We start from the raw sequence: 21,454 nt of genomic DNA, 5'->3' as shown, positions 1-21,454 counted from the left end.
AGTAGTGTGTGTTGGGTTCGAGACCAGACTTCAGAGATACAGAGCGATGTCTCTACTTGTTTTCTGTAATTACAGCATTTGGACAGAATTATAGCCATTAAATACAGGAAAGACCTAATTAGATAATCATCTGCTGCTGGCCAGTGAAGAGTGTTATACTAAAATCTGATAAGTCCAGGCATCTTAAACTACTAGCTCTTGGCATACTGTCACCTTCCAACCAAGGGTCCCAACACTCTATTAACATTCGTGAATTTTAGCTTCTTCATAACCCATGAGTTAAGTGAGCCTTGCACCCATTATACAGATAGGGAAAAAGAGACTGAAGTGAATTGCCCATTCTCTCATAAAGACACTGACAGAATTGGAAATAGAACCTAAACTGTGTAACTCATAGGTGCAGGAACCAGGGGTGCTGCTGGACACCCTGGCTTGAAGTGGTTTCCATGATATACAGGGTTTACAGTTTGGTTCAATGGCTCTCAGCACCCTGGCCTCACTCCTAGTCCCGTGTCTTAGTGTCAAGATTTTTTCCACAGTGACTTAGCCAAAGAGGCACCTAGTAGGAGTATGTACTGCTCCTTTAAGAGCAGAGCACACACTAGGAAGAACCAGTTGGACAAAGTCAAGTCAGCTTTGCCAGATATCTAGCTAGGAGCACATGACTCTCCTTTGTCTTTTGTAACTCTTGTTTTAGTTTGAATAAAGCCTTACTTTTAAGAGTCCAGACTCTGCCTCCTACTTATGAATCCACAAAACAATTCATGGTACCAGAGTGAGGAGACAGAAAGGACTCTGGTGAAGGAATAAAGGGATCATTTTGGAGATGGAGTAACTAAAAGCTCCCCAGGAAGTGACGCTGTCAATGCAGCAGATTCTGGAAGAGATTCAAACAGAGTTTTGATACCTATGAATGCAAGCAGCTGGCTTTGGTGAGAAAGAAGATCAGCAGAATATAGCAGTCTTCTCACACCACTGCAGAACTTGAGGCAATGGATGTCTTTAGCAGCATGCAACTAAGGCAGAGAAAGCAAGTTACGACACAATTGTGCAGAAATATGAAGAGTACTGCATACCTCAAAAATGAAACATTGTAAATGTGTAAGTTTTACCTTAGAAGACAAAAGAAAGGAGAGTCCTTTGAAGAATCCCTAACAGTGCTGAAGCTAATGAGCCAAACCCGCCAGCAACTATGGACAGCTGACATTCAGTTATAAGGGATCAAATTGTAACAGGAATCAGAGATCCAAAGCTGCATAAAAAACTATATTGGAAAATATGACTTTGGATAAAGCATTAATGCTGTATCAGGGTGGCAGAAATCACTCTGAACAATACGAATAATGGAAGAAAAACAGGACACTGCCACTCTGGATAGAGTGATGAAAGGGAAAACAAGCTGACAAGTAGTAAGTTACTACACAAAAAACAAGCAGGGAAAAAGCAAAGCAATATAGTTTGCAAGGGGTAGCTTCAAGGATTGCACAAGATGTGAACACAAGCACAGACCTAAACAATACCCAGATTTTGGTGAACAGTGCTATATTTGTGGGAAATACAATCATTTTACCAGAGTCTGCAACTAGAATCAACAAGTGCAGAAGAGGAAGCAAAGCATTGATGGTGAGCAGTAATGCTGACAGCAGAACAGAAAAGGAGTTCTATCTAGGAGCTGTATCTAAAGGGAAAGGAACAGGTGAACGCACAACTTCTTTAGAGACTAATGGAACTCTTAACCTATAAACTGGACACTGGTGCTCAGGTAAATGTTTCAGATTTTTAATATTAAAAGGTTGAATGAAGAAAATAGGGAACATAGTGAGCAAACAGATTAAACTGAAAGCTTATAATGGGGAACTCATTCCTACTAGAGGTATGTGTATACTAGAAGGGAAGGTAAAAAAAAATCAAATAGAATTGCTAAACTTTGATATAGTTAAAATGGAATAAAGCACCTATAGTGGGTTTAAAAATATGCCAAGCCCTTCAGCTGATACAAAGGGCCTACGGGGTAGAGGAGATAAGGGACCGTCCAGAGCATTTGATATAACTGAAGCAGCAACGTGGGGAGACAGAACTAGTGCATGTCAACTTGATAAAGAATTGTCCTATCTCAGAAAAGATGTGGAATGAATTCACTGGGACTACAGCTAATGATGAGACTTTACAGAGGGTTATTAGGGCTGTTATTGCAGGGGTGACCAGGATATTACATACCAAGTCCACATTTCCAGTTCAAAGCAGAACTGTCTGCTGATGGCATATTATTTAGAGAGAATAATAGTGCTTAAGTTGTTACAAGCTGGCATGCTCACAAGAATGGCACGTGGGTATGGAGAAATGTAAACAAAGAGCCAGAGCGATACTGTACTGACTATAAATGAACAGTCAGAGAGAACTGTTAGGGTGTGAAACGTCAAAAATACCAACAAACAGAGCAGTCTGCTGATTCAGCTAGTGCAAGGACTGAAGCGGTGCCTTGTAGAGCTAATAAATGGTGCAGAGCACCTGAAAGATTCATTGAGCACAGCTAACAAAGTTGAGTGTCTTATGGTATTTGTAAAGAAACAGTTGGTATATATGTTACATTGTTTGGAATTGCTTTTGCCGGAAAGGGGAGGTGTTAGGAGTGTGTGCTGGGCCTTTATCAGCAGAGCACATGCTAGGAAGAACCAGCGGGAAGAATTCAGCTTCACCAGATATACAGCCAGGAATCCATGGCTCTCCTTTTGTCTTACGTAACTCTGTTTTAGTTCTAATAAAGCCTTACTTCCTAGAGTCCAGACTGTGCTGCCTCCTTATGAATCCACAAGACACCACAGCGCCCAGGGCTGTTCGTGGAAGACTATTCTGCAGTTTAAAAGGACACTGTCAAGTTAAATTGCTCTTCTGTCAATTTTCTTATTTACTAGTATTTCAAATAATACAAGTGACTGACGAAAAGTACAGGAAAATGCTGCTTGTTTGAGAGGGCTGTCAGTGTAGCTTGTTTCCTGTGTTGTGTGGGGTTCTCACAGAGCAGCACCCAGAGCAAAGCATTTTTTTTAAAATGATATATTGAAAACACACAGGGGCAGGGGAACCCAAAACCACTTAAAAAAAACCACGCTAAAGTTGTTCATTCTTGTGCTTTCTTTTAGAAGCAGGATTACAAAAGCTACCTCATTTACTACCATGATTTTGATTCCGTGCTGACAATCTCTCTCACACCCTCAAAGCTGTGTATGGTGGTGATGTCTATACATAACTACCTCACAATCTTAGAGTTGCCTCTCCATGCATAGTGATTGTACAGCCTCAGTTTCGCCATGAGACCTAGTGGCTGATAATCACATCTGAATGAAAGATTGGGGCTTGAATGGGAAGGTAGTATGGTACAAGAACAGGTTTCTGTTTAAACGCCCTCTCTCCAAGCATCCCTTGCACAACGTCAGTCACCTTACAAACAGTACAGCAGAATCACACTAAGATTTTGCTTGTCTGAAATAGGCATCTGTAATAGTTTGTATCATTCCTTTGTATGTACTACTGGGTGTGCATCATTTCTCTTTTCCATTTGCAACAGTATTCTTCAGATGGTGTCTTCAGCACCATGAGAAAATTGTCACTTATGGATGTTAGAGAACTTTGCAATACAGTACTTACAAATGTTACTGACCTAGGGATTAATAAATATGTAATTAAAAAAATTCTCACTCTGTGAGTGTCTGCTAAGCCTAGAAATATTTAGCTACCCTATTTAGGACCATTATTTCAGAACTGTATTGAATTACAAAAATCCCTGAAGTTGTAGGGTGAAATTAACTGGAAAAAGTCAAGTTCAAAATATTAAGGGTTGGTGAATTGTATATAAAATGCATTTAAGACACATCAATCTATAACATCATAGATATATTGGATCAGATCTAAACTCCACCTAGTTCAGTATCCTATCTCCAATAGTGGCTCATAGCAGAGGCTTCAGAAAAAGCTATAGCTAAATGAATGATAATTTGCCCCCTCCATTAGCTCTAATCCTGATTGCTAATAATTAGATTGGTTTAAACCCTGAGGTTTAATTGACTTTCCAGAATTTGTTAGCAATAATAATCATGCTCACACACTATATACATATCCATCCCTTTTTGAACCTTATTAAGTTCTTGGTCTCAATGAATTTGTGTGGCTATGAGTTCCACAGTCCAACTATGCATTGGGGGTAGAAGGGAAGTACTTCCTTTTCTGTTTCGAAGTTGACACTTTTTCACTGCATTTACTATTCCTGTGTGGTAAGACTGCTGCAGCCACACACCAAAGTAACATTTTGATAATGTTCTATTTCTATAAGATGCTACATGCTACTCAAGAGGAAAAGAAAACTATAAGGAGGTTAAATAATAAATGACTAGAAGAAACACTGAGGATTTTATGATAGGTAAGAAACAAGGTGAAGCTCCACAATCATTTACTTACTACAGTCTACCCTAGTAAAATGGGGGGGAGGGATAACTTTTATTCCTTTTAACGGAATGCTTCCCTATGGGTTTGGGAAACCATGCTGGTAACGAGTCAATTGTCTGCTTGTTTGAGATGTTGTGATTATAGCAGATTTGGTCATCCTGCCTTTTGGTCTTTGCACCTTTGACCCTCCCATGCCCCAGTGATTTGCTCCAGGAATGCTGCCTCAGCACTCTAGCTACAGCCTTTCACAAGAGACACCTGCATCCCTCTTCTGATTTAGATTACAGCTCCCCTCCAATTCACTATGTTTAACCTAGCAGGTCTGACTAACATCTTGCCCCCTGATCTTTGCTCTCTCTCCAAAGGCTAGGACCAGGGTATACCAGCAGTTATAAGTGACCAAACTGCTTTTTCAAAGCAGAGTACATTTATTTAAGGGCAAAAGCACACACAGAAAACACAAAACAATAAAACGTTTTCAACATACCAGAAGTTGTTTTTCTTCTCGGGGGGGGGGGGGGAGGGGAGAGGTTGGCAAGTTCAAGTCCTTCCAATGCTTCAGCAGGGTTGGCCTTCCTTGGACAAAAGGTCATATCTGTTTGTTGAATCAAAAGGATTGCCCCTCTGTCAGGTTAAACTCAGCCTTCTATACCAAAAGCCCTTTTGTCTTCTTGGGCCTATGGTTCCTGCCTGAATCAGGAGCTGTTTACAATGCCAGGGACGCCAGTAATTATCCACTATTTTTTATTCCTAGAGGAGCTGTGGTAACTCTCCCCCATGGAGTAGAATTAGAAAACAATGCCTAGCCCCCAACAATCCATAATGTTAATACAATAGTTCCCAAAGATACTGCATGTTGACTGCAAAATCTTTCACGGTATGACCAGAAGTTTTTCTTATGTGGATTATTTTGTTGCAGTTTTCCTGACGAGTAGTTCCTTGGGGAGGGAGCACCTGTCTGCTTTGTGAGCTAGTGCTGGCACAATGTAAGAAACTCTACTGAACTGTTGGGACATCTACTTAGTGGTTTGCTTCTGTCTAGCAAATCTCCAGGTGAAACTGAATTGGCATGCTTGGTGGACCAAATGCCATGGCCTTTTTATAACAACTGCTTTGATATTTAAACAAAGCTGATTCGTTTCACTCATAATATATTAAATAGGGAAAAAAACAGTTTGCTGACAGAGATTTATAAGGAAGAAGCTGAATTAAGATTTTGAAAACCAGCCTGATTCTCTCCTGTCTGACACCCTGTGCAAAGTGGTGTAAACATGTTACCAGAGCCACTTTGCATAGGTGAAAAGGACTACAGAAGAGGTACAAAGCAGTGTAGCGCTGGACTCCAACTGGCGATGGCAGTTTGAGGAGGCTATGAAGAACAGAAGAGCCATAACTAGCTTATGAGTGATATTAACATTGTGCCTTAGACCTAACCTGTGACTGGCACCTCATTATACAAACAGTAAGAGGCAGTCCTTGCCTTGAAGAGCATACAAGATAAAGAGCCAAGAGACAAAGGGTGGAAAACAGCAGAATTAGCCCCATTTAACACATGGGGAACTAAGTCAGATATTAAGTGACTTGCCCCGTATCACACAGGAAGTCTGTGGCAAAGTTTGGAATTGAACACAGATCTCCTGCATTTCAGTCTCATGTCTTAGCTACAAGAATGCCATTCCTCTTTGAGAGATGTGGGCCTGAAAAGGCACCCATGTTATATTACTTAGCATTTATATGGTGTTATATGTGATCAAAGTACTGTATAGACATTAACTCATGACAACACTGTAACCCACTAACCTGCCTCTGTCCTATGATTGCAGACATTAATTGCCCCCTTCATCTTAAATGGTCTCTTGCAACGAGCTATTCCTTAGGCTTAACAATCTGTTCCACCTTCTATTTAGCTATGACAAGCTGATTATCTTTCCCAGACCTGAAGAGCTCTGTTAGCTCAAAAGCTGGTCTCTCTCACCAACAGAAGTTGGTCCAATAAAAGAAAGTACTTCACCTATCTAATTTCTCAAATCCTGGGGCCAACATGGCTACAACAACACTGCAAATATTAACTAGACAATCATCCATGTCCTAGTCAAGCAAACAAATATGGATATAAATATTTTATCATCCTAGCAAATTATAGTTACAAAGAGACCATAAATATTAATACAATTGCTTCTAAATAAAAATCATCTTGCCTTGATCATCAGGCTGTTTGTCGTGCTACCTCCCTCCTGCAAGGGTTATAGATTCTCTATGATAGAAGTTAGTAAGATCCTGCACTGGCATGAGGAAAAAAACCCCTAGAGAATAAACCCATCTTAGTAGAACTGATAGGAAAGGGAGTCTAGCATTTTGCAAGACAGTGTAAGATGAGGAGTTGGTTACTTTGGGTGGCAAAGAGTGGATTTTATTTTACCGGACTAGTGATTGTCACTTCTAAATGCACTGTTAAAAGACTGGGTTAGAAATAAAAACTAGTCGGTGGCCAAGGCCTGGATTAGGTTTGTTTAGCAATTGCCAACACAATATAGTTACGATGCATGAATTATTTAACAAAATGAAGTAGCAAACCTAGGATTTCTGCTTCAGATTCTCTTACTTCACTCTAAGGAAAGCCCAAAGGAGGGGGTGTCATGCAGGAGCCTTTACTGAGGTTATCTTGTCTTTTAGCAGCTGCTAGTTGTTTCAAGACTTTTTCCCAGTTCTTTTGGCTTCCTCCTAATGCACCAGTGTCCCTCTCTAAATTAGCAGCTGTGGGATGGGCTGTGCCTAATGGGAGCCATATGTAGGAATCAACTGATTGGATAAGAAGTCAGGTTCCCTTTTTTTTCTCCTCTCCAGTACATGCAGGGGAGAGGAAGCTACTGCTATGACCCTATTCTACCTCTTTCAAGATCAGCAGGTATGCAAGTTTATGTATATTGATAAGTTTGTAATGGGGGAAAAACCAAAAGTAGGGCTTTTAAATGTAACTGAGACACAGCCTAGTTTGCTCCCAATTGTTACACTGCAGTTACTTGCCAGTACTTACAGTGTCCCCAAGGCAATCTCCATTCCCAGGCTTTTAAAAATATGATTTAGAGGAAATAGGGGGTGTGAAGGAATAATACATAAGGCATGGACTGTTGATAGCCCTTAAATGAACATATATTCATTTATCAGACAAGATGGAGGGACCATTCAAATTAAAGGGAAGCATTACCAGAATCTTACAGGGAAATAAAGGGAACTTAGTTTGTTTTAGGGAAGCAGGATTCCTAGAAACAAAGGTGGTAAAAATTCCTAGTTTGTCCTCAAAATCTGTGTGAGAGCCCTTCCTCCAGGATCCTGGATAACAAGGTGGAACCCATGCACCATGGTGTTAACCCATTCTGATCCAAGAATAATGGCTCTCCAGAGACCCTTGCGAAGCTACAGCTGGAACATAGTGTACATCTTGTCACCTTCTTTAAAAAGAGAATTTAAAGGCGATGGGATGATCACAATGAAGATCTAAAGTACTTAAGCCTGGGATTTTCAAAGGGGCCTACGGAAGTTCGTTGACCAACTCTCAGTGATTTAACTTCCTAAGGCTCCTCTTGAAAATTCCAGCATGAATGAGCAGAGAATGGTGATAGAAAAGAGTGGAACTGTTCTGTGTATAAGTACAGGGCATAACATGATGTTATACATGGAAATAGAGAGGAACAGTGTAGAATGGGGTTGAGACTGGAGTTTGGTTTCCTAAACCATTTCATTCTAAGAAGTCTTCAGTACCCCTTGTATCTGTGGCTATGAAAGGGTCAACTGACAGAAAGAGAGGCTGGCTCAACTGTTTCAAAATAGCAGTATGAACTTTGGATGGCAATATTTAAATTCTCACATAGTTCTTCAGAGTTTAGACTAGGAGGGATTGTTTTGACTCATTCACCAGTCCTACTGAATGTCTCAGAAGTGCCTGTCTTTTCTTTCCTTCTATTCCTGCACCCTGAGGTGCAGAGGATATCCATCAGTTTCTGCCATTTATTTTGGTCTTGCGCTGGTCTGTTCAGGCTTCTGAGTGTCATGCTGATGAATTTAGCTTCTTTCACTACTGTTCTATGTAATGTTTCTCTAGGTTACCTCTCTTGCCAGTTGGTATCCATGTTATCACTTAATGTGGAAGTCAAAATGATGGCATCCTTAAAGCACGTCCTAAATATGACCATCCTTTTGCCACGTTTGATGCTTTAAGTTGGTGTGTTCTGCTTAGAATTTCTGACACTGTAGTAAACTTTAATAGATTCTGAACATCTTCTGTGGCCATTTACTTTGGAATAAGTTGAACTTCTTATCAATTGCTGTTGCAGATTTCCATGTCTCTGCTCCATAGAGTAGGACAGATATGATGCCAGTATTAAAAAAATTGTATTTTTGTATCGGTGCTGATCATGCTACTTTTCCAAATCTTTTCAAGTTTATGAAAGTTGTTTGCTGCATTTGATATTTGTTGCTTGGCATCTAGCATGCTGTCACTATCACTGCACGTCTCACTCCCCAGATAAGTAAAATGACTGACTTCTGGTGTTTCTCGGTCTACTTTGGTGGTGGTTTTTGAAACACTGATAGCCATATATTTTGCCCATAGTCTGCCTTATTTACTAAATGAGCTATAGGAGTGCAAATATTTTTTTAAAAATTGCAAGTCATATTTCATTTTTAGTAAATCATATAATAGTGATTTCTCTCTCCAACCTAAGTCTCGTTGTCTTTCCTTGTAAAGATAGGTCAGTGAAGGTTTGGCTACTGACTCCCTTCACCTAAAAAGGGAAAACCACCTATTATTTGGTTTATCTGAAAATCTTAGTTGCCTAGATTTAGAAAGCAAATCAGCTGTCCACATTTGAGGTTCATAATCATAGAGAAATGCAATTTACCAGCAAGAGTCCTTTTTAAAAAAATAAACCATAGCAGCACATACAAAATATAACAATACTCTGGAACAGTAACAATATTGTAAAATCTTTATTTTGGATTTCTACCATACACACACATAAAAAAGAATGAAATTAACAATACCAACACTAAGCTCAGTGCTAGAGAAATAATTGAACTGTAAGATTGCGCACTTAACTGAAATTGTCCATTTGTGACAATACTGTATGTACACAGTAATATGCAACCAATCAATAAATCCTCAAGTGACAGGATGTGCAAAGCAGCTGTCTTTGTTTTTCACCCCTCCTGTGTGTTGGTGCTCTCCACACACGAATGGTACACAGGAATATTCTGACCATCCCTGAGTTGCAAGGTGACATCCTGGAGACGCCAACTGATACAAATCAAAAGAGCATTTGACTTTAATTGACCAATTTCATACTGTGGTGATGTCAAGTATAAAAACACTAGGCAGCAAGAACGAAATCATTTAGTGTAATTAAATGTGCTTAAAAAAGGTTTGCAAGTATAAACCTTTAAAAGACTCTTTCCTTGATGGCTTAACGGACCAAGAAACTACATATCATGGTTCTGCAAGACCAATAAAATCCTGACAGAGTGATGGCGTGTGGGTTTTTTTTTTTTAAATAACTTCACCTGTCTTTTTCCTTTTACAGTCAGCCACTTCTGCCTATCAAGACTGCAACTAGGTAGTCCTTCGCTAATCTCTGGTATTGGATCTAGATCACATTGCTAAAGAATTATCCTAGTTAGGGAAGCTTTGACATCACATTGTTACTGAATGTGATTGTTGATACAAGTATAGAAGCCCATAGGAGGAGGCAAGTATGCAAAGAGAATAAAATGACTCATTTAGAGAGAGAGAGAGCGAGCTGTACTTCTGGGATATGCAAAGGTGCACCCTCTGCTCTTCAAAGTTCTGCTCCAAGCCCCCTTTCTGAGAGGACTATCAGTGTTAACCCGCCAGCCACGAAGAACTTTTTCCTCCTCCTCCTTCAAGTATTAGTCCCTATGGGCGCTCCACTGTAGGAAGCGCACCCATCTGTGCGCTCTCGACTAGAGAATGCAAAGCCGTATCCGTGGACCTGCACCAAGCAGAACCTTGGGCCTCCACTGGCCCAACTGTGCCCACTGAAGTAGCAGGCTGGCCAGAATACAAGAATTCCACTTTGTGAAAAATGTGTGAGGTTTCAGAATGTTTCCATTATGATGCAGAACAGAACAAAAAGACCTGTCAAAATTTTGACGGGGGGGGGGGAACCCAGAATAGCCAGGAGGTTAGAGCGCTCATCTGGGATGAATCAGGAAGATCAGGGACTTGAACCTGGGTCTTCCATATCCACGCAAGTGCCCTAACCATTGGGCCACTGGCTATAGGGGATTGTTCACTCTCTCTGGCTTTGATCAGAAATTCGATCCTAGGGCTAAGAAACCTTTCTGATGAAAACTAGGATAACAGTAAATTAGGTAAACAGATAACATTTCTGCAAACAGTTCAGCATTTCCTGAAAAAACATTCTGTCAAAGTTCCTGAGCAGCTCTAGTCAGCAGTAGCCATTAACTTAAGTGAGAGTAGTGTCAGGCTAATGCTGATCACTTTTGAAAATCCCACACATACCGTAATACAATTAGGTTGCTGCACCTTTGTATGATGAATCTATGGTCACTCCAGGTCAAATCTGCAAATACTCCTATTTTCAAAAGTGACTTTAGACACTTTGGGGCCTAAGTCTCTTCTTTAAAAGTGATTTAAGCTCTGAAGCATCTGTCATTTTTTTTAAAATACCACCTGGGAATCTAAGACACTTTTGAAAATTTGACCTTCAGTGTCTTGTCATTGCTGTTTCTCTTTCTAGATTCTAGACTGTAAAGGCTTGTCTGCACATTATCAAGAACCATGTCAGGTAACTCCAAATATAATATAGCTATTTCCAACAATGGCTTATGCTGTTGAATTTTATGGAGCAGATGAGACCTGTGTTTGAATCATTGTGATCTGGTTCAAGGACACATTCATGTCTCATCTATTACAAAATGGAACTGTGTCAGGAACCAATTACGTTGCTACCATTTGCTTTGCACAAAGGGGCACAAATGTGGCCAAATACTTGTGTGATCAAGTTTTACTGGCATGAATGTTTCTGGGAAATATATTTTAAGTTTGCACATGGGTATGTTTGGAGAGTGAATTTAAAATTCAATCTATCTTAGGACCTGACAAGACGAACAGTTAGTGTATGGCAAACTGGAGTGTACAAGTCTGGTGCAGCAGCATGCCACACGCTGTCTGTGTGGACTCCGCTACTGCGCCCTAAAAGTTCCCTAGATCAAAGTGCAGAATGAGGGTCCACGTGGACAGTTAGTGTGCTGTAGATTTACACCCCAGCTTGCTGCGCACTAACTGTCTAGATAAGCCCTTAGGCACTTATATACAGTGGTGAGCTGGAGCCGGTTCGCTAGAACCGGTTGTTAAATTGAGAAGCCCTTTTAGAACCCGCTGTTCCGCGAGGGACAAGCGGCTCTAAAAGGGCTTCTCAATTTAACTGGCCAAAAGCGGCGCCTTAGGCATCGACTCCAGGGGTGCTCCAGGGCTGGAGCACCCATAGGGAAAATTTGGTGGGTGCAGAGCACCCACCGGCAGCTCCCCGCCCCACCCCAGCTGGCCTCCGCCTCCTCCCCTGAACACGCCGCCCCGCTCCGCTTCTCCGCCCCCCCCACAGCTTCCCGCGATACAGCGGTTTGCGCGGGAAGCCAGGGCGGGCTGAGAAGCAGGCGGCGGCTTCGCACTCAGGCCCAAGGATGTGGAGGTGAGCTGGGGCGGGGGGGACGCGAGGACGGCCGCCCGCGCCGCAGCAGGTAACCGGGGAGGGGAAAGGGGGGCACAGGGGAACTGCTCCCCGCCCCAGCTCACCTCTGCCACCCTCGGCCTGAGTGGGAAGCCGCCGCCTGCTTCTCAGCCCTCCCTGGCTTCCTGCCGAACAGCTGATTTGCGGGAAGCCGGTGGGTGGGAGGGTGGGGAGAAGCAGAGCAGGGCGGCACGTTCAGGGGAGAAGGCAGTGCGGAGGTTAGCTGGGGCTGGGTGCGGGGCGGGGAGCTGCCAGTGGGTGCTCTGCACCCACCAAATTTTCCCCGTGAGTGCTCCAGCCCTGGAGCACCCAGGGAGTCAGCGTCTAAGGTGCCACTTTTGATGTGATCAGTGGGGGGAGCGGCCGCTCCCCCTGCTCCCCCCCTAGCTACGCGCCCCCGCCCCTAGGAGCCAGAGGGACCTGCTGGATGCTTCCTGGGAGCTGCCCCAGGTAAGCACCGCCGGGACTCCCCACCTTGCCCCCCGGCAGGTCCCTCTGGCTCTTAGGGGTGGGGTGGGCACCCACTGCGGTGCCCACAAGACCCTCCTGCCCGGTTCTGGGGGCAGTCAGGGGACAGGGGAGGGGGATGGATGGGGCAGGGGGCGGGGGGTGGGCCACGACCCCCTCATGGGGTGAGGAGGGGAACCGGTTGTTAAGATTTTGGCAGCTCATCACTGCTTATATGGCCCCATTCACTTAGTATCTGATATGCAAGTACTATTATCTCCTTTTTACAGATGGGGAACTGAGGCACACTGGTTAAGTGACCTACTCAGTCACCTGTAAGTCCATGGCAGAGCAGAGATTTGAGCCCAGGACTCCCCAGTGCTAGGCTAGTACCCTAACCACTGAATTTTAAATGTGGGCTTCACAAGAATTTTCAGCTACTCTTGATAAGTCTTATCTAGTCATGTAACCGAGACAATCCCACACTGCCAGGTGCAGCGAAGCAAAACTGCTTTGATTTTGGAGATCTAACCACAAGACACAAGGAAAACTGAACTAACAAATGTTTTTCTACCAACCTGCAAGAACAGAGAAATGCGGAAATTGTAGATTGTTGCGGATTGAAGAATTTCTGAACAAACTTGCTGAATAAATTATTGGTTCCTAATTATATTTCTTGGTTCTAGAAATCTTTTTGGCCTTTAGAAAGAGGGGGTTGGGGTTTAATGCTGAAAGCCCCACATCCATGAGACAACCCTTAGCTCACTTCACTGGGTACGTCTGTGCTGCCCCTGGGATAGAGCCTCCCAGCCCTGCTAAACATACTCCCGGTAGCCGGGGCTCAAGCTACCGCGCTAAAAATAGCACAGTGGATCTTGCCACTCGGGTGGCAGCTCTGGCTCTCAAACCCACTTGACCGTCTGGGTCCAAGCGCAGGTGGTGAGCCCGTGTCTCTGCAAAATCCGCAGTGCCCACAGGGCTGTTTTTAGCGCACTCACTTGAGCTCCACTAGTACAAGTCTGTTTACCAGTGCTGGAAGGCTCGCTCCCAGCTGCAGCGTAGACATACCCATCACGTCGTGGCATTGCTGTGGTCTGAGAAGAGTAGAAGATATCGCAGGCCTGTGATAAAAACTAAGGACAACCAGTGTTCAACCCGATGCCCAAATATCTTTGCATTTTCTCTGTGTGTGAAGGGGAAGAAGGGGGTAAATTAGACTAGTGGGCCAATTATGCACTCCAGTATACTGGGTTACAGTTAACAGAGGACAGTTTTCAGCACAAAGGTCTCGATCTAATGTCCTCATACTTTTGTATTCTTTGGATAAGAAATGTAAATTATTGAATAGATATTGTCACTTCCATAATGACTGCATGTGAACACAATATTTCATAAGCTCGTCAAAGGCAGATTTCTTCCTTATTTCCATAATCTCAGCCATTTTGATGACTATAAACCAAAAATCTGGCCCTGCTGCCCTGGATTCTCCTCCTACCCTGAACACTCCACAGAGTACCCTTTTATTCATACTTACCAGTTAAGGGAGAGGTCTCTTACTGAATTGGTACGGAGATATCCAGCTGATTTTGTTCCAGATACTGGTATCTTTATCTGCAGATATAAAAGTTAGTTGAACACTTTTTCAGTGACTGATGTTAGTGAAATGAATGTTTTATTCCTTTCTTAGTCAATAAGATAAAACTGAATCACTCCCAAAATTTTAACACAGATACGTCAGCTTTTCAGCACTTTCAAGAGTTTAAACTTTTTTAATGGGGTGTGAGTGTATTAATTTTGTCATACACAAATCGGTGTTAAAAGAATGTTCCTGTTATGACTGCAAGCGTATAAAGAAAGTCACTTACTCTGAAATATTTGAGCTAACACCCTTTCTTTGCAAAGCGCTAGGAGATCCAGGGATGACAAGTATTACATAAGAGTTTATTATAAGAAATACAGGCACGAAGGCTGGGATATTGAAAGCTACACTCCATTAAATTAATGGAATTGGGTATTAAAACCCTGCAGCAGCTTTAAAAATTCTACCGTTAACATACTGTAACTTAATAAATTAGGCTACAGCTGCAGTATTGCATTTCTGCTAAAACATTCAGCATGGCTGAAGAAAATAAATGTGCTCTGTCTATTCTTGATAGACCATCAAAAATGGCAACTCCAAGCCTTCTCAAGCAGGTCTAGCTGGCAGGAGTTGGGCATGCTCTGGAGGTGGTACAATAGCCCCTGAACCATGCAAGACTCTCTGTCATGCTGTAGCAACCCACTCAGGCTGATGAAGGGTCGATTATTCACTGGTTTCATATCTCCGATGAAATAATGCTCATCATTATAGAGGGCACTGAGTGACATGGTGGATAAGAAAGCAGTTGGTTGGTCAGAGGAATGAAATGTGACTTCATCATTAGTCATTTAAATCTTTGTAACATTCTTAAAGGTGACTTACAAAGGAAAAAATGAATTGGAGATTGCTGGATTCCCCTCTTCTGATCTATGTAAAGAAAGCTTGACGGTTTTTGTCTATGCTTTTTATATTGGAAATTCAGATCTTGCCTGGAAGACTCTAAGGGCAACTGGAGAACTAGGATATTCATAACATTACAGATATCATGCAAGTGGATCCTGATTTAATTGAAAGGGAAAGTGAATTTTATTCAGTCTGTTTAGAACTTGCTGCTTTTTATTTTCTTGGTTAACACCTTTAACTCAAATGCCCTACAGCCAGCTGGAAGAAGATATTTGTCAAAGATTCAACACCCTTGCTCCTTTCATTAATGGCTTTGAAAACTCTCAGGATGCAGCTGAAACCTCTAGCAAAAGCAGAGTAGACCAGACTAAATACGCTTGACCTTTTTTTTTTTTTTTTTTTTTTTTTTTTTTTTTTGCCACTGGCTATCTACACCAGAGGTTCTCAACCACGGGTACACGAAGGTCTTCCAGGGGGTATATGAACTCATTTAGAGATTTGCCTAGTTTTACAACTGACTGCATAAAAAGCACTAGTGAGCACAAACTAAAATTTCATACAGACAATGACTTGTTTATACTGTTCTATATCCTACACACTGAAATGAAAGTACAATATTTATATTCCAGTTGACTTATTTTATAATTATATGGTAAAAATGAGAAAAGTAAGCAATTTTTCAGTAATTGTGTGCTGTGACACTTTTTTGTATTTTTATGTCTGACTTTGTAAGCAAGTAGTTTTTAAGTGAGGAGAAACTTGGAGGTAAGCAAGACAAATCAGACTCCTGAAAGGGGTACAATGGTTTGAAAAGATGGAGAGCCACTGATCTATACTGATACAAAGGGCAGGCACAGCATAAAAAGGGATCTTTAACAGTCTGGCTTCACTCTGCTTCCAACTAGTGTAAGCTGTGATGGTGCTAGTCATACTTCACAGTTGTGCAACACATCCACACCAGGACTAACATTTTCAAAAGCACCCTCAGTGACTTATGTACATAAGCTACATTGAAAGTCAATTGGTCTTAGATGCCTAAGTGACGTAAGTACTTTTGAAAATTGTATCCTCTGGCTTTTTAGTGGCATAGCTACTCCAGTAGCTAAAAACCCGAAGGTAGGCAAGGCCTTATGTAAAAATAAAAAACAAGCAGGAAAAAAAAATCCTTTGGGGTGGGGATGGTGAACCCTTTATACATCATAAAGAAGCATCAGTGGGTGCAAACACCATTTATTTTCCTGTAAGAAACTACTTAGCACAATAGGAAGGAGTAATTCTTGCTACTTCCTCCTCTACCATATTTCAAATCAAGAGACTTAGATGCCTTTGAAAGTCTCACCCTAATAAGCACTCATCTATGGGGCCTGTGCACCTAATTCACTTAGTTGCCTTTGAAAAATCTCCCCCTCACTCTCCTCCCCACCATTACTATACACTTAAAATCCATCTTTCACAGCCTTGTTTCACTGGCAGGCAGGCTCCCTGCTCTTACCTGTGCTCTGGCCATGTCAACGCGATTACTCTTGTCTGTCAGTCTGATGTTGTGAACTTTAAGAGGGGGAGCTCCCAGTGCCTCCAAGGCTGCAGGGTCATTCTTAAGCTGCTCAATAGCCAGCTGATAATACTGTGTCCTGGCAAAATTTTCTAGATCAAAGAAAAAGACAGTTGTGGAAATAAGTCACTATGGGGTTGAAAAAAACAAATAAAAGGAGACCTAAGTGGGGAGTAAGATTTTTTTTTTTTTTAAACCAACTTCTGTTGGTGAAAGACATGCGCTTTTGAGCTATAACTTGAAGAGCTCGGTGTAGCTCAAAAGCTTGTCTTTCACCAACAGAAGTTGGTTTAATGAAAGCTATTGCCTCACCCACCTTGTCTCTCCCAAATTGGATCAACAAGGCTACAACACTGCAAATAAAAGAAATGACACCCCCCCCACACACACACATTCTATAATATTATACATACACACACAGAAAATCCTCTAAAAAAAGAATTCAACCCTATAAATAGTAATGATTTCTAAATCTGAGACTTTTACATTTGTGGATTGCCAAAAAGAGAATCCCAGGTCTGCACTACCCCCTTTCTCAGTGGTGACAGCAAACCGTTCTAAATGTGGGGAAAACAACTATTGACTAAAAATGATCCCAACCCCTAAATCAGAAACATTGCAGCAGAAGGAAAGTGTTATTCTGTAGCAAATTTAGGTGAAATAGGCCCTGGATTTAAGACCTTTCAAATGTCCTGCACATATTAAGAGTGGCATTAGGGGCAAGTTTCCATGCTTTTCTGACACTTGCAGAGCAGTAGGAGGTGCACTCAACATTCTGAATGGATTCTAAACTTTATAGGGAATTCTGGAAAACATGTAGGAACTGAGAGAACTTCTTACATTGCTCTAGGATGGCAGTAGCAGCTGCTGCTACAGAAACTTTGTTTTAGGATTAAGCGAGGTTTAAGCAAAAGTCCCGACAACTAAAACACAAGTGGAGGAAACATTAATTTTAAAAGGGTATAATAAAACATATACAGTTGTCACCATCAAAGTCAATGTGCTCCCAGCTACTACTTCACAGTATGTGCAGTATAACAGCAAGGAACTACAGAGAAATAGTGTGGCAGCTGAGGTGATAACTGGAAAATATTCTTTCCAGTGGTGACCAATGTATTAAAATAGAACTGTTGGGGGGAGGGGGGAACTAGTGGCCCTTCTAGTGCTAGAAAAATCTTTAAGCAAACTTTTCAAGCTGTGCGTGCTGAGAGCGGGATTTTCAGATGTTCTCAGCACTGGCCTAGCTTCACTCTCACTGACCTCAATGAGAAGAGGGTTAGGCTAACACGGAATACTTTTGAAAATCCCACCCTGAATATCTAGTTCCTACCTTAGATTTAAAACAGAGGACTCCAATCTTTTGTTTGTCCACCTCTTTATATTGCTCTGGGAGTGCAACGGGGTTGGAGGCTGTCCCCAGTTGACAAAGAAGACATAAATTAAAATATGTCTAGCCCAAGTTCTCCCATAGCCACTAATGAGGGCAGCAGCTGGCCATTTCCTGAGGGAGGACAGTCTCTTAGGGCAATGGATAGCAGGCTGCTTTCAAAACTTTGAGGCCATCCCCAGCACAGAAGCAGACTCTGAATCGGGAAGCTGCAGCCAGTCCCCCTTCACCCTGCTTCTCAGCTGTGCACAGTAGACAGTGGTATCTCATGAATATCTTGCCTGAAGTATTAACATAAAATGCCTAACTGTGTGTGAACTTGTATATCTATAGCATCAACCCAGAGCAGGGGTTTCTAAAGGGCACAACAGTTGGCTATAAAGATGACTGTTTATCTCCTCACAGAGAGCCTGAAATTAGAGCTCAGTGGTTTGTAGTTACAAGAAACTTCCCGATTATTGTGTGTCTGAAACTATTTCAGCATGACACAAAACTTAAATGGTGGGAGCAGTAGAAGCGGTTGGGTTGTTTTCTCCCTGGCACTGTCTTCGGAGCTCTGACAAAGCAAAGAGAATTTTTGTAGAAAAGGTCCAGAACAGGAACAGTTATACATAGCAGATATATAAGGAAGTGATGTAAACCACTGGGTACAGCAAAGAGAGAAGTCAGAGGATCCTAGAGTCCAATGCTACTCAGCTATTAAATGTACAACATGAAGGAAGTCCCAGAACTTCCTTGCACTTCAGTCATCTTGGCTGTACACATAAAGATGAGGAAGGGGAACCAGAACTTCATTGAATCCACATGATTGGCATTGGTGCTTAGTTCTCCTGGGTTAACAAGCCTTTACGGTTAGAGATATGAAACTGTATTAGCTTGTGAGTCAAAGTAGCAGCTTCTGTTTCTGTTTGATGCTAATGAAGAGGGTAACTCTCATTAAAGGCTTACTTTAGTGATTAAAAGCCCAGTTGGCTTGTAATCAAAATATCAGAAAAGGTATGTGGTTATCAATATCACACCAATGCAATGGTCCTTAATAGGCTATGCATATTTCATTTGAACACTGCATCAGACAATGGTTTTAATGATGATCAACAGCCACATAAATTAATTGGATTGTTCAGCTAAATGATTTGGGAAACTAAGGAGGAGTTTTCACTCACTCTGCTAATGAAAGTAAATCTATTTCAAGAGATGTTAAGAGAAAATGCTAATATTCCTGTTAAATCCAGCCTCTCTATTTTAAAACCTGTCAGACTTCTCAATCTGCCTGAGTTGCAATTCAGAACTCAAGTGCATGAGTTGTCTGAAATACAAGATGGCTTTCCAACGTTGTCCAATTTGTTGTTAAAATATGTCAAATGAAGGGAAGGTTTCACAACTACTGAGGGCTTCATAAAGGGGTTTGGCCACTTTATGCAAGGCCACTTGATGCAAGGCTAGGCCAAAAACAATATAAATTGATTGTAACTACAGTAGAACCTCGGAGTTATGAACCCCAGAGTTATGAATGGACCAGGCAACGAAGCACGTCATTTGGAACCAATCAGGCAGCAGCAGAGACCAAAAAAGGCAAACGCCGTACAGTATTGTGCTAAACGTAAACGACAAAAAAAAAAAAGTTTAAGAAAAAATCTCACAAGGCAAGGAAACTGTTTCTGTGCTTGTTTCATTTAAATTAAGATTGATTAAAAGCAGCATTTTTCTTCTGCACAGTAAAGTTTCAAAGCTGTATTAAGTCAGTGTTCAGTTGTAAACTTTTGAAAGAACAACCATAATCTTTTATTCAGAGTTACAAACATTTCAGAGTTACAAACAATGTCCATTCCTGAGGTGCTCAGAACTCTGAGGTTCTACTGTACAAGGGAAAAGCATGAGACCCGGAGGACTAGAGCGGTCAAATAAGTGGAAACCAAGCCTGTTGCTTCTGGACTACTAAATGTCTGGAAGTCACTAAAAAAGAAAATCCAATTGCTTGAACTAATAACGTTAATAATTCTCAGCCAATTAAATGTAGCAAGTAGATCTGTCTGTCACCTAATTGACAACATCATCTCTAGGCTTCCTTCTAAGTAAGGCTCCAATCCTGCAACATGCTGAGCACTCTTAACTGCTGTTGACTGTCTTCAACAGATGTTGATGCTCAGGACCTCACAAGATCCATTTTGAGGGAACGGCACCATAAACTGGATGTATTACAATTCTAACAGGTTCACATTTCCCTATTTAAGTGGTGGTCTCCTGCCCTTTCCCCCACATTTCCCAAAAATGACCATTTTTAAAATCTAATTAAGAATAGAAACCTTCATCTGTTTTTAAATAAATCCTTCCGAGACTAAAGTAACCATGCTTCAGAGAGAACTAGTATTGGAATTAAATTCTACAGGCTACAACATGAGGGACATTGCACTGGCAGGTGTGATTAATAAAATCTTTTAAGCTCTGCTGCTCTTCCCTCCCATCCATGTTTATCAGAATCTGAACTATTCTTATTTGTCAACTGTACAAAGGGGAATGATGTGGAGAGGGCAGAAATAAGGTTGCTAATAGCAACAGGACTTACTTTGCATAAGATAATACATCACAGCACATCCCCCACCACTTAACAGCCCCAGATAAATAGCCATTTGCTGTAGTTTTCTTAAAGAGGCTGGCATTTTTCCCCCTAGAAAGAGAAAAAAAGAGAGAGAGAGAGAGACACATTTATTGTATGAGGAAAGCTAAGAGATTGGTTTGGGTTTTTTTGCCAAAGTTCTTTCAATATCCCAGCAAAATAAGCCTGAATGAAATCACCGCATGTAGCAATCAAGCGCTCTCTGGGGCCCCACCGTGCATCCAGAGGAAATCTGTGATGAGAACGGAGCAAACTGGGCACCTAAGCAGGACAGAATATGTTTATTCACTTCCTTTTGCGATGCCACCACTTCACTAATTGCCAAGAAAAAAATGACCTCCCTGGTGTGGCTGATGGCCAGAAACACAGCATATTGTTCTCACGACTTACCATACATACTCAGTAACACAGTGCAAGTATTCAGGTTTGAGGGGCCAGATTTATCCCTAGTGTAACTCCACTAAAGTAAATATGCTTGCACCAGAGTCAGTTTGGCCAGAAGTCTTAAGCTACAGAGCCAAGCTACAGCACTGCCAGTAAATATAATGACAGGTTTCAGAGTAACAGCCGTGTTAGTCTGTATTCGTAAAAAGAAAAGGAGTACTTGTGGCACCTTAGAGACTAACCAGTTTATTTGAGCATGAGCTTTCGTGAGCTACAGCTCACTTCTGCTCAAATAAACTGGTTAGTCTCTAAGGTGCCACAAGTACTCCTTTTCTTTTTAGTAAATATAATGTTGCTGAGGTTTGAGTTTGTTGGGGTTTTT

At 41.7% G+C, this 21,454-nt stretch overlaps 1 protein-coding gene and 1 long non-coding RNA gene across 23 annotated transcripts in view; one reads left to right on the top strand and one right to left on the bottom strand.

Moving 5' to 3' along the window:
• Positions 1–21,454, bottom strand: part of LOC102933943 (cytochrome c oxidase assembly factor 1 homolog) — a 133,964-nt gene that overhangs the window by 49,379 nt on the left and 63,131 nt on the right. For 14 of the 22 annotated variants that reach the window (XM_043540527.1, XM_043540526.1, XM_043540529.1 and 11 more), the window contains 4 exons: positions 20,638–20,739; positions 16,628–16,779; positions 14,188–14,264; positions 4,928–5,012 (listed from right to left, as the gene is read on the bottom strand). In XM_043540527.1, the coding sequence (XP_043396462.1) occupies positions 4,928–5,012; positions 14,188–14,264; positions 16,628–16,779; positions 20,638–20,739 (416 nt within the window). Of the gene's footprint in view, positions 1–4,927; positions 5,017–9,407; positions 9,734–13,261; positions 13,787–14,187; positions 14,265–16,627; positions 16,780–20,637; positions 20,740–21,454 lie in introns of those variants that run through there. The other 8 variants (XM_037890000.2, XM_043540539.1, XM_043540540.1 and 5 more) reach the window with 4 other exon arrangements.
• Positions 6,754–13,089, top strand: LOC122464637. The gene is made up of 3 exons (XR_006288842.1): positions 6,754–7,345; positions 11,217–11,264; positions 12,944–13,089. It is a non-coding gene; the product is annotated as an uncharacterized LOC122464637 (long non-coding RNA).

Source organism: Chelonia mydas, chromosome 2 (genome assembly GCF_015237465.2).
Source record: "Chelonia mydas isolate rCheMyd1 chromosome 2, rCheMyd1.pri.v2, whole genome shotgun sequence".
Lineage (NCBI taxonomy): Eukaryota > Metazoa > Chordata > Testudines > Cheloniidae > Chelonia > Chelonia mydas.
Note: the sequence above shows the minus strand (reverse complement) of the source record. Positions and strands in the feature narration are given on the sequence as shown.